Consider the following 14068-nt stretch of genomic DNA (forward strand, 5'->3'; position numbering starts at 1 on the left):
TGGCTCTCCCGTCCCACTAGGAGACTCGAGAGATCGGCTTTAATCAGCTCTCTGCTATAATAACCCGAAAGCAATGACCTGACATCACTTCCGGATGTAAACGGAACATTTAAAAAAAAATCAAAAGCATTCCAAAACACCAATCTTGATGTTTTGAACGCTTTTAAGGGCAAAGGAGGTTTTTGGAGTCTCACTGACCCCAACACCCTCCATAAAGAGTACCTGTCACTGCCTATTGCTGTCGCAAGGATTTTGACATTCAAAAAAATAAATTAAAAGCAACAGTATTATTCATATTAATTAAGTATAATTAAATTGCAACAGCAATTAGCCCCTTGCCTACCGGGCACTTATACCCCCTTCCTGTCCAGGCCAATTTTCAGCTTTCAGTGCTGTCACACTTTGAATGACAATTGCGCAGTCATGCAACATTGTACCCATATGACATTTTAATCATTTTTTTCACACACAAACAGCTTTCTCTTGGTGGTATTTAATCGCCACTGGGTGTTTTATTTTCTGCACTATAAACAAAAAAAGAGCAAAAAATGTGAAAAAATAAGTTTCTTTGTTTCTATTATAAAATTTTGCAAACAGATAATTTTTCTCCTTCACTGATGTGCGTTGATGAGGCTGCACTGATGGGCACTGAGAGGCTGCACTGATGAGGTGACACTGATAGGTAGTATTGATGAGGTGGCACTGATGAGGTGGCACCAATGATGCTCCAGTGATAGGTGGCACTGATGGGCGACACTGACAGGCAGCGCTGACTGATGGCACTGACTGGAGGCACTGATGGGTGGCACTGCAGTGCCCTGATGATCAACGCCGATCTCCTCTGTTGCAACTGCCGGTTATCAGCAGTACTTTCCTCATGCTGTGACAGTGTGAGGAAATGCTACTTATAACTGGCAACTGTATTTATTACTCTGTGATCTCCTGTGTCGTTGGACACAGCTGATCACGTGGTAAAAGGCCGTTGTGATTGGCCTTTTACCTCATCACGTGATCAGCTGTGTCCATAGGAGATCGCTGGGTGCGCAACCGTGGGGGCACGCAGGAGGGTGCGTTCTGGGAGGATGTCATATGACGCCCTCCCAGAACTGGGTAATCGCACTGTAGTCGTCATTCGGGTATAGTGTGGTTACCAAGTGGTTAACACAACAGTGTAAAAAATAAATAATTTATTAAAAAAATAAATAAAGTGCCCTCGTCCCCTCGTGCTCATGCGCACACACACAAACAGCGATTGTCCCACACGTGGGGTATCACCATGAACACCAGATCATGGGCAGTAATTCAACACCAGACCTCTTCTGTAAATCTAAAGTGGTAACCTGTAAAGGCTTTTAAAGCGTCACCTATGGATAGTACATTTTACAAGGCTTACTAAACTATAGATAGTAAACTTCACAGGCAATTTTAAAGCATGACATGTTTAGTATCTATTCACTCAACGTAACGTAATTTTTTATATTTTACAAAACAAATGCATTATGCATTGTGTTTTTTTGCATTAAGTTTCTTAAAAGTGTATTTTTCCCCCAAGATATTGTGTTTGAAAAACCGCTGCGCAAATACCGTGTGACATACAAAATGGCAAAACTAACCAATTTATTCTCCAGGGCCTCTGCTTTAAAAAAATATGTATAATGTTTGGTGGTTCTTTAAGTAATTTTCTAGCAAAAATACTGATTGTTACATGTAAACAGAAATTGCCAGAAAAGACTTGGTCTGGAAGTGGATATTCTTTGATGGGGCCTACAAACCCTAAAAAGCTAAAATTTCCATTAACCTGGCCGACACTGTTTATTTCATAGCATTACGTGAAACAAGTAGTGATGGTTTCCACACGCGGCTGGCAACATGCTGCATGGTGGAGTTCTGCTCTGGAAAGCATCCCGATCAGTGATGATCCCCCCCCACACTATGTCAGTGGGCACTGATTCAATGCATAGTATGTACAGTACAGATGTACCACACTCTCTGCACTGTCATAGTGCTGCATGGTGCCAAGTGAGCTTCCGGCCAGCAGTGCTCCCTTTCCCTCCTCTGCAATAGTGGGCAGTGGTACACTGCATGGTATGTGCACAACATCATTACCCCACACTGTTTGCATGGGTACAGTTCAGCGAACAACACAGCAGCATCCCATTCAGTGCATTCCTTATCACAATGCTGGACTTTCAATCCCCAAACACAGTGCACAGTAAAGCAAGACTCAACATGTTCCCCTGCCCATCTATACAACCCACATTGTGCACCCCCTCCCCCCTCCACTGTCCACCAAACACAATACTGGACTACCCCTGTAAACAGTGGTAGTCACCCCACACTGTGCACCCCCACTGCCCACCCAGTACAATACTGGACATCCCTGTATACAGTACTATACACCCCACACTGTGCACCCTCACTGCCCACCCAGTACAATACTGGACTCCCCCTGTACAGAGTACTATACACCCCACACTGTGCACCCCAGTACAATACAGGACTCCCCCTGTACAGAGTACTATACACCCCTCACTGTGCACCCCAGTACAATACTGGACATCCCTGTATACAGTACTATACACCCCTCACTGTGAACCCCACTGCCCACCCAGTACAATACTGGACATCCCTGTATACAGTTCTATACACCCCTCACTGTGAACCCCACTGTCCACCCAGTACAATACTGGACTCCCCCTGTATACAGTTCTATACACCCCTCACTGTGAACCCCACTGCCCACCCAGTACAATACTGGACTCCCCCTGTATACAGTACTATACACCCCACACTGTGCACCCCCACTGCCCACCCAGTACAATACTGGACATCCCTGTATACAGTACTATACACCCCACACTGTGCACCCCCACTGCCCACCCAGTACAATACTGGACTCCCCCTGTATACAATACTATACACCCCTCACTGTGCACCCCCACTGCCCACCCAGTACAATTATGGACATCCCTGTATACAGTACTATACACCCCACACTGTGCACCCCCACTGCCCACCTAGCACAATGCTGGGCTCCCCCTGTATACAGTACTATACACCCCACACTGTGCACCCCCACTGCCCACCCAGCACAATACTGGACTCCCCCTGTATACAGTACTATGAACCCCCACTGCCCACCCAGCACAATGCTGGGCTCCCCCTGTATACAGTACTATACACCCCCCACTGTATGTCCTGTGACAATGCTGCCCAGTGCTGGCTCCGTGTACAGTACTGCATTCTTTCCATACACTGGAGCACGGTGCTGCACTCGGTGTACACAGGACAACACTCCCCACACTGGGCATTCATGGCCGGAATGCTTGACATCCTCTGTGTACAATGCAGCCCTCCCCTATACCCACCCCATGTAGACAGGAGGGTGAGAAGCTCTTACCGTACATCTCTGCTCTGTGCTCCGGCCTCCAGCATCAGGGAGGAGGCTGCCAGTGAATGGAGGAGCTGGAGAGGATCATTCAGCTTTGTGGAAGCCAGACTCGTCTCCCCAGAGAGAGAGAGGAGGGGGGAGGACTGGATGGAGGATCCCTCCCACCACTTCTGTCACTCTGACAGCACTCAACCTGTACTCACTGACTGCACCCTGTACTCACTGAATTCACTGCTAATTGTACTCACTGACAGAACTAACTGTACTTACTGTCAGCACTGCTAACTATACTCACCAACAGCACTGCTAACTGTACTCACCGACAACACTGCTAACTGTACTCACCGACAGCACTGCTAACTGTACTCACCGACAACACTGCTAACTGAACTCACCGACAACACTGCTAACTGTACTCACCGACAACACTGCTAACTGAACTCACCGACAACACTGCTAACTGTACTCACCGACAGCACTGCTAACTGTACTCACCGACAACACTGCTAACTGTACTCACCGACAACACCGCTAACTGTACTCACCGACAGCACCGCTAACTGAACTCACCGACAGCACCGCTAACTGTACTCACCGACAGCACTGCTAACTGTACTCACCGACAGCACTGCTAACTGTACTCACCGACAGCACTGCTAACTGTACTCACCAAGAGCACTGCTAACTGAACTCACCGACAGCACTGCTAACTGTACTCACCGACAGCACTGCTAACTGAACTCAGTGACTGCACTGCTAACTGTACTCACCGACAGCACTGCTAACTGAACTCAGTGACTGCCCTGCTAACTGTACTCACTGACTGCACTGTATCCTGTACTCACAGACAGCACCACTAACTGTACTCATGTGACTGCACTGCTAACTGTACTCACCGACACCACTGCTAACTGTACTCACCGACAACACTGCTAATTGTACTCACCGACACCACTGCTAATTGTACTCACCGACACCACTGCTAACTGTACTCACCGACAACACTGCTAACTGTACTCACCGACAACACTGCTAACTGTACTCACCGACAACACTGCTAACTGTACTCACCGACAACACTGCTAATTGTACTCACCGACACCACTGCTAACTGTACTCACCGACAACACTGCTAACTGTACTCACCGACAACACTGCTAACTGTACTCACCGACAACACTGCTAATTGTACTCACCGACACCACTGCTAATTGTACTCACCGACACCACTGCTAACTGTACTCACCGACAACACTGCTAACTGTACTCACCGACAACACTGCTAATTGTACTCACCGACACCACTGCTAACTGTACTCACCGACAACACTGCTAACTGTACTCACCGACAACACTGCTAACTGTACTCACCGACAACACTGCTAATTGTACTCACCGACACCACTGCTAACTGTACTCACTGACAACACTGCTAACTGTACTCACTGACAACACTGCTAACTGTACTCACCAACAACACTGCTAATTGTACTCACCGACACCACTGCTAATTGTACTCACCGACACCACTGCTAACTGTACTCACCGACAGCACTGCTAACTGTACTCACCGACAACACTGCTAATTGTACTCACCGACACCACTGCTAACTGTACTCACTGACAGCACTGCTAACTGTACTCACTGACAGCACTGCACTCTGTACTCAATTAATTCACTGCTAACTGTACTCACCGACAGCACCGCTAACTGTACTCACAGCACTGCTAACTGTATTCACTTACAGCACTGCTAACTGTACTCACTGACAGCACTGCACTCTGTACTCAATTAATTCACTGCTAACTGTACTCACTGACTGCAATGCTAACTGTACAGCCCTGGCCAAACGTTTTGAGAATGACGCATGTATTAATTTACCTGCAAGGAAACGTGCAGTCATTATTATTTTGCACAAAAAGGGAATCACAGACAAGGATATCGCTACTACTAAGATTGCACCTAAATCAACCATTTATTGGATCATTAAGAACATTAAGGAGAGAGCTTCAATTGTTGTGAAGAAGGCTTCAGGACTTCCAAGAACGTTCAGCAAGCGTCAGGACTGTCTCCTAAAGTTGATCGGGATCGGGGCACCACCAGTGCAGGGCTTGCTCAGGAATGGCAGCAGGAAGGTGTGAGTGTATCTGTACGCTCAGTGAGGAGAAGACTTTTGGGGGATGGCCTGGTGTCCAGAAGGGCAGAAAAGAAGCCACTTCTCTCCAGGAAACACATCAGGGACACACTGATATTCTGTATAAGGTACAGGGATTGGACTGCTGAGGACTGGGGTAAAGTCATTTTCTCTGATTTATCCTCTTTCCGATTGTTTGGGGCATCCAGAAAAAACCTTGTCTGGAGAAGTAAAGTTGAGCACTACCATCAGTCCTGTGTCATGCCAACAGTAAAGCATCCTGAGACCATTCATGTGTGGGGTTGCTTCTCAGCCAAGTGAGTGGGCTGACTCACAATTTTGCCTAAGAACTTAGCCATGAATAAAGAATGGTCCAAAAACTTCCTCCGAGAGAAACCTCTCCCAACCATTCCAGGACAGTTTGGTGATGAACAATGCCTTTTCCAGCATGATGGAGCACCTTACCATAAGGCAAAAGTGATAACTAAGTGGCTTGGGGAACAAAACATCGAAATTTGGGGTTCATAGCCAGGAAACTCCCCAGACCTTTAATCCCACTGAGAACTTGGGGTCAATCCTCAAGAGGCAGGTGAACAAAAAACCTCACAAATTCTGAAAAACTCCAAGCAGTCAGGATGTGGTCCAAAAGTTGATTGACAGCAGGCCATGGTGAACTGCAGAGGTCTTAAAAAAGAAGGGTCAACCCTGCAAATATTGACTTTTTGTGTAAACGTAATGTAATTGTCAATAAAAGCCTTTAACACGTATGAAATGCTTGCAATTATACTGCAGTATACCATAGTATCTGACAAAAAGATTTAAAACACTGAAGCAGCAGACTTTGTGAAAATAATATTTGTGTAATTCCCAAAACTTTTGGCCACTGTACTCACTGACTGCACTGCTAACCCAAATGTATAGTATCAGTATCTAGGGTTATGACGCCATATACAGTTTCCGGGAAAATGTCATCTGATAAGCACAAGCACGGTTGACATGGTCGACTGACTGACAGAGACGAAAGGACATTGTGCAGGATTGTGACCCGGAATAAGAAAACAACTGCTTCACAAGTAACTGCAGAGCTCAATCTCAGTCGTCACAGGACTGTCTTCACAGGACTGAAATTGAGCTCTGCAGTTACTTTTTGCAGCAGTTGTTTTCTTATTCCGGGTCACAATCCTGCGCAATGTCCTTTTGTCTCTCTTAGCTGACCATGTCGACCGTGGTTATGACGTTTTCCCGTAAATTGTATATGCCACCCTTACCTTTGATACTGTGGCAAATTGCCAACTTCAGTCACAGAGGCACCAGCTACGCGGCACCAACAGTTTACCATCTTTGAAACTTAGTAAGCTCTGACATGACTCTGTATTACTAACAGCGCATGCAATGAATGACAAAAGTGAGGCTTCCCACCTGTTAGCTAGGTGTCTCATCACACAGCGGAAGTAAAAGGATGTTACATCACTTCCGCTTACAACGGGAAATATGTTGTCACTTTCACACCTGCAAATCATGTAGTGTTTCCATATTTTTGTCTAACCCTTGTATCTCACAAATTATCAAACCTCACACTTTAATATAGTATACCTCATAAAATATGTTACGTCACAGTACACGTAATCCTATTTAGTATACTTCATACCTCATAATATTCCCTTAGACCTCATATAATATACCTCACACCCATTATACCTCAATATAATATACCTCACACCTTATCATACATCACAATATATATAACCCTGTTCAGTATACCTCACACCTCATTATATCTTACAGGTTTTATATTGCCGCTGTAGGCATGGTAAAAGTTTGACTGTATTTTATCAAAACGCACCGGTGTGAATACTCCGTACCCACATATTAGATTGCCATCTTATCCTTTATTCTTTTTTCTGACCTTCTCTAGATGAATCCATTCTACTGATATCATTCCCCATTTACACCTGTGCATTTTATGTGCAATTCAGGTGCAGTGCATCATAAAAAATGCACTTTTATCAAAACACACACATTCAATTCTCCTTTCATTCAAATGAATGACTACACATGTATGTGCCTATGCGTTTTTGCACAGTTGCATGCATTTATGCATGTAGGTGCTTTAAATATGCATATCTGTGCAGTCCTGTGGCGAAGAGCAGCGCCCATTTGCACATGAAGATGCAACTGTGTGTATGGGCTCACTGCTTACTATAGTGCTGCAGTTACATGTGCACAAAATTATACATTGTTTACATCTAAACGCAGTGTTTTTTTCTACCCTGGTGAATAAGCGCTAATACACTTGATTGCCAATACATACACTTGATTGCCAAAAGTATTGGGCCACCCTCCAAGTCATTGGACTCAAGTGTTCCAATCCCCTCCATGGCCACAGGTGTATAAAATCATCACCTATGCATGCAGACTGCTTCTACAAACATTTGTGAAAGAATGGGTCACTCTCAGGAGCTCAGTGACTCCAAGCGTGGTCCCGTGATAGGTTGTCACCTGTGCAATAAGTCCATCCGTGACATTTCCTGGCTACTATATATTCCACGCTCAACTGTTAGTGGATGCAACTGGGAACAACAGCAACTCAGCCACCAAGTGGTAGGCTACGTAACATGACAGAGCGGGGTCAGCGCATGCTGAAGCGCACAGTGCGCAGGAGTCGCCAACTGTCTGAAGAGTCAATAGCTAAAGACCTCCAAACTTCATGTGGCCTTCAGATTAGCACAACAACAGTGTGTAGAGAGCTTCATGGAATGGGTTTCCATGGCCGAGCAGCTGCATCCAAGCCTTACATCACCAAGTGCAATGCAAACCGCCGGATGCAGTGGTGTAAAGTATGCCGCCACTGGACTCTAGAGCAGTAGAGACGTGTTCTCTGGAGTGAGGAATGACACTTCTCTGTCTGGAAATCCGATGGACGTGTCTGGGTTTGGAGGTTGCCAGGAGAACAGTACTTGCCTGACTGCATTGTGCCATGTGTAATGTTTGGTGGAGGGGGAATTATGGTGTGGGGTTGTTTTTCAGGGGTTGGGCTTGGCCCCCTAGTTCCAGTGAAGGGAACTCTTAAGGCGTCAGCATACCAAGACATTTGGGACAATTTCATGCTCCCAACTTTGTGGGAAGGGTTTGGGGATGGCTCCTTCCTCTTCCAACATGACTGCGCACCAGTGCGCAAAGCAAGGTCCATAAAGACATGGATGAGCCAGTTCGGGGGTGGAGGAACTTGACTGGCCTGCACAGAGTCCTGACCTCAACCCCATAGAACACCTTTGGGATGAATTAGAGCGGAGACTGTGAGCCAGGCCTTCTCGTCCGACATCAGTGCCTGACCTCACAAATGTGCTTCTGGAAGAATGGTCAAACCTTCCCATAGACACCCTCCTAAACCTTGTGGACAGCCTTCCCAGAAGAGTTGAAGCTGTTATAGCTGCAAAGGGCGGGGCCAAGACTGGGATGTTATTAAAGTTCATGTGCTTGTAAACGCAGGCATCCAAATACTTTTGGCAATATTGTGTAGATTATTATTATTATTATACAGTATTTATAAAGCGCCAATAGTTCGCTCAGCGCTGTACATTACAATGGGAGACAATACATGAGACAGTACAATAACAATACAGTGCGATACATGAGGGGTTCGAGGGCCCTGCTCCTTGGAGCTTACAATCTAGGAGGGAGGGGATAGTGGTACAGGAGGAAAAGCTGTGGGGGATGGAGTGGTAGGAAGAGTGGAGGAGATCGGTAATTAGCAGGGGGTGGGGTAGGCTTCCCTGAAGAGGTTGGTTTTCAGGGTGCGCCTAAAGGAGAGGAGAGTAGGTGATAGTCTGATGGATTGGGGTAGGGAGTTCCAGAGGATGGGCGATGCTCTGCAGAAGTCCTGGAGGCGGGCATGGGAGGAGGAGACCAGGGAACTGGAGAGTAGGAGGTCTTGTAAGGAGCGAAGAGTACGTGTAGGGTGCTACTTGGATATGAGGTCGGTGATATAATTTGGGGCAGTATTATGGACAGCTTTGTACGTCAGTGTTAGCATTTTGAATTTGACCTGTTGGGCAATCGGAAGCCAGTGGAGGGATTGGCAGAGGGGGGTGACTGAGTCTGGCTGCCGTATTCAGGATCGACTGAAGCGGGGATAGTCTGCGGTGAGGGAGGCCAGTGAGGAGGGAGTTGCAGTAATCGAGTCGTGATATGATGAGGGAGTGGATGAGCTGTTTAGTGGTTTCTGGGGTTAGGAATGGGCGTATTTTGGTGATGTTGGGGAGGTGGAGTCTGCATGAGTTTGTTAGTGATTGGACTTGGGGCAGGAAGTATAGATTGGAGTCAAGAATGTGTATATGTGTAGATTTGCACTTCCAAGTGAATGAACCTTAATGGGCCTGTACACACAAGTGCATACATTTCTAGTGCGTGTGAATGAACCCTAATGGTCCTGTACACACAGGCGCGTAAATCTGTGCAGTGTGAATGAGCCCTAATAGGACTGTACACACGTGCGTAAAACTGCGCTGCATGTGAATGAGCCCTAATAAGCCTGTACACACGAGTGCATACATTTGTACTGCGTGTGAATGAGCCCTAATGGTCCTGTACACACAGGCGCGTAAATGTGCGCAGTGTGAATGAGCCCTAATAGGACTGCACACACAGATGCGTAAAACTGCGCTGCATGTGAATGAGCCCTAATGGGCCTGTACACACGAGTGCCTAAAGTTGCATTGCATATAGATCAATAAAAAAATAAGTAATCTGCATTGTTACACAGTATTTCACAGGCGTATACTTGTGTATGCTCTTAGGATATGACCCAAGAAAAGCTAGAAGACTTTTTTACGCCTTTGTACGCATATGCGTGAAAACGCGAATTTATTATACAACCCATCCTTGCTTTTTTACTCGGGAATGTCCTGGCAGAAATGTGATGATAAAACATCAGTACAAGTGTGCAAGTAGTCTTCTAGTTACCCCATTGCAATATACATGCATATACATGAACATACATGTATAAGCATGGAAACTGCAATTACTACACTCAAGCATAGTCTTCTGTTTTTATTTTACGGCTGTGCACTCATCACTGTCTTTAGGCGCCTGTGTGCATTCTTCCATAGACAACAATGCACCTATGTCCAGATCAGTAAACAGCGTGGCGTTGTTTTACTCCCATGTGCGTGGGAATGGTGCAGTAGGTCGATATAAGTCTGGCACAGGAGGAGGTTTTGCCACTGCGACTGAAGCTGTGAACTCAGATTGCCAGAGAAATCTTACATTTTGTAGGTGATTTGTGTGTCAAGGGAGGTGATCTGTCACAACCGTGAAGGTACCTGTTGTCACTCGGTCCCCTGAGCGTGGTCACATGACTTTGTTATTTCCAAACAGATCATGTCAACTCACTACACTGGAGCACAAACTGATGTCAGCCGGGGGCTGCTACAGCATGCTGGGAGATGAAGACACTGCTTTATACAAAATAATAAAATACACGAGGGTTACTATCATTTAAAGGGTTAGTCCACCTTTAGAGAGACTTCACACTCTGCCGCAGTGCTTTTGCTAAAGTGCAGCTAATCCACGGTTTTGTTGAGGGTTGTCTGCACTTTTCCATAGATTTATATGGAGCCTGGAAGTTTTAGTGTTGTTTCAGAAAACGCACAAAAACTCCTGCATGCTGAATCTTTGGTGCATTTTCTGATACCGCACCAAAACCATGGGACATAATAGAAAGCGCAGCTAACGAGCACAAAACCAGCAGGTTAGGGACAGTGTGAAGCTGCCCTTATCAAAAAAAAAAAGCCTATGCAGGTAAGAGGTGTCTGTAGAGTAACCTTTTCACTGCCAGAGCCATTTTTGTGCACCCAAGTTTAAAAAAATCACATTAGGTCTGAAGATTACATAAAACCCCACAAATATTTTATGTTTTGAATGTAGAGACCCTGGAGAACAAAATAATGGTAGTTCCAATTTTTTATGTCACGCAATATTAGCGCAGCGGTTGATAAAATTAAAAATTTTATTAAGGAATGCACTAACGTTAGGGCATGCAAATGCAATATATTCCCCAATTGTTTCATACAGTATAAAAGATGAGGTTGCACTGAGTAGAGACACAACATGTCAAGGATTAAAATTAGGCATGCCCATAAAATAGCAAGAAACTGCGGTACCCTCGTGTTTTCCATAGACGATGCTTTAAAAGCCCCTACAGGTCATCAGTTTAGAATTAACTGTAAATAATGGACCTAGAATTATTGCTGTCCTGCCGGCATGTACAGTGATATGTAACATGTGTAGGGCATTCAACATTGTGAAGGTGTCCCCAACGTGCGCATTTACGTTCGCATGTGCATGTATGTGGGGGTGGGGGCTCAGACATTTTTTTTGGGGGGGGGGATTGTAAACCCTTACATATACTCAGTGAAATGATTGGCCTCAGGTTATACACAGAGTTGAAACAAATCCACCTACATAAGTTGTACCTGTTTATCTGCAGTCACCTGTCCCCTACATTCAAAGTGCAGAATTTACACAGGATCTCTCAACTTCGAAATCAGGGGGGCGGGGAGCTGAAGTTACATCAGTGAAGAGAGCTCTGGGAACCGATTGAAGGGAAGGGACACACCCCCTTCACACAGAACACAGGGACAGAGCTGAGGCTGTCAATCTGCTGGAGGTCCCTCCCCGTCACCATTTTTCTCTTTGTGTCAGGAAAACTGGCCAGAAGTAACTCATGCTTATCTAGTTGCTGACTGCAGATAGCCGAATGACGGCTGCACTGCGGCCGGCCAGTCCTGGGTGGACGTCATATGACGTCCTCCCAGAACACACTCTCCTGTGTGCCCCCGGCGATCTCCGTGATGGGGTAAAAGGCCAATCACAGCGGCCTTTTACCACGTGATCAGCCATGTTCAATGACATTCTGCTCACAGGGAAATGCAATTGCCGGTTTTTGGCTGCACTTTCCTCACACTGTCAGAGCGTGAGGAAAGTACTGCCGAGAATCGGAAGTTGTCAGAGCAGGGATCAGCACCGATCATCAGGGCACATCAGTGCCACCCACCTGTGCCACGCACCAGTGCCCAGCAGTGCCATCCACCTGTGCCCAGCAGTGCCACCCCATCTGTGCCCACCAGTGCCCATAAGTGCAGCCCAGAAGTGCCACCAGTCAGTGCCCAGCAGTTGGCGCCAGTCAATGCCCAGCAAGGCCGCCTATCAGTGCTGACTATCAGTACCCATCATCAGTGCCGCCTATAAATGCCACCTATCAGCGCTACCTCATTTGTGCTGCCTATCAGTGCCCTTCAGTGCTGCCTATCAGTGCCCATCAGTGCTGCCTACCAGTGCCCATCAGTGTCGCCTATCAGTGCCCATCAATGCTGCCTCATCAACACACATCAGTGAAGGAGAAAAATTACCTGCAAAATTTTATAATAGAAACAAAGAAACTTTTTTTTCAAATTTTTTGCTCTTTTTTTGTTTATAGCGCAAAAAGTAAAACACCCAGCAGTGAGTAAATACCACCAAAAAAAAGCTCTATTTAACATTAACATAATACTATTTAAATATGCAACCAATGATGTTGTGGATCCCCCAGCTGGTTTGTTGAAATTTTTTTTTATTTTAATTCATTTTGACAGCACTGCTGATGAAGCCATATGGCATCCCTGCTGAGAAAAGCTAATTTAGAGGCAAGAGGGTCTTTGCATCCCCAAGTTTGCAAACATATACACCTGCAATAGTGGTTGGTTGTTAATTGTATATGATTGTTTTTCAATTTACTAATGCTGGATTCCCAGGAGTTATCATGGGAGTCATATATAAGGCCCGTATGACTGTCTATGTTGCTTATGGATACATGAGTCATTAGAAGCAAATGGTTTAAAACTCAATAGATCAGGGGTGTACTGAGTTTCATCACAGGCCGCATCAGCATTATGGTTGCCCTCAAAGGCTTGGCTGTATCTGTAAGACTAGATGTCTAGAGCACCCCACCCCCATTACATCAGATGTCAACAGCCCCCAACCATCAGAAGTCAAGAGTCCTCCACCCTCCTTTACATCACAGTGCACCCCACCTTACCTCGTGCTAATGCGGGGAAGAATCTGAGGGCGGAGCTGGGAAGCAGAAATTGCAGGGTCTGGAGGAAGACCAGAGGAGGGCTAGAACCAGCTGCTGGAGTCTGCTGAATCCTGAGACCAGGGGAGACGGAGATGAGGGGGTGCTGGGGCTGCACGGAAAGGCATAAGATTTGTAGGAGTTCTGTCCTCCTCCATGCTGCCGTCTGTTGAGATGGGGGGAGCAGTGGTGAGTGGAGACGAGCCTCTCTGTGGCTGCAGACAAGGTGGGGGTGGCAAAACGAGGGGTGCCGGAGCTACAGGAGAGGATTTGAGATATACATACAGTTCCTCTTAGATAGGGGCATTTAAATTGGGGTATGTTTTTAACAGTGATTTGAAAAACCATGGTGTTTTAACTGTGTTTTGTACAATACAATCATTTTTATAGAGAGATGGTTTTGTGTAGTGAGTTATTTATTAGTTAGCTAGT

At 46.0% G+C, this 14068-nt stretch overlaps 1 protein-coding gene across 2 annotated transcripts in view; it reads right to left on the reverse strand.

The window, feature by feature from the left end:
- LOC149453567 (protein EFR3 homolog B) overlaps positions 1-14068 on the reverse strand; it is a 374541-nt gene that overhangs the window by 289317 nt on the left and 71156 nt on the right. Inside the window, exon 1 of one of the 2 annotated variants that reach the window (XM_089688185.1) lies at positions 3401-3526. The exons of the other annotated variant lie outside the window; for it this stretch is intronic. Coding sequence (XP_089544311.1) covers positions 3401-3407 — 7 coding nt within the window. The 5' untranslated portion in view covers positions 3408-3526. Of the gene's footprint in view, positions 1-3400; positions 3527-14068 lie in introns of those variants that run through there. 2 annotated transcript variants of the gene reach the window in all.

Source organism: Staurois parvus, unplaced genomic scaffold, assembly GCF_062004578.1.
Source record: "Staurois parvus isolate SC_StPar_1 unplaced genomic scaffold, SC_StPar_1.0 ptg000448l, whole genome shotgun sequence".
Classification (NCBI taxonomy): domain Eukaryota; kingdom Metazoa; phylum Chordata; class Amphibia; order Anura; family Ranidae; genus Staurois; species Staurois parvus.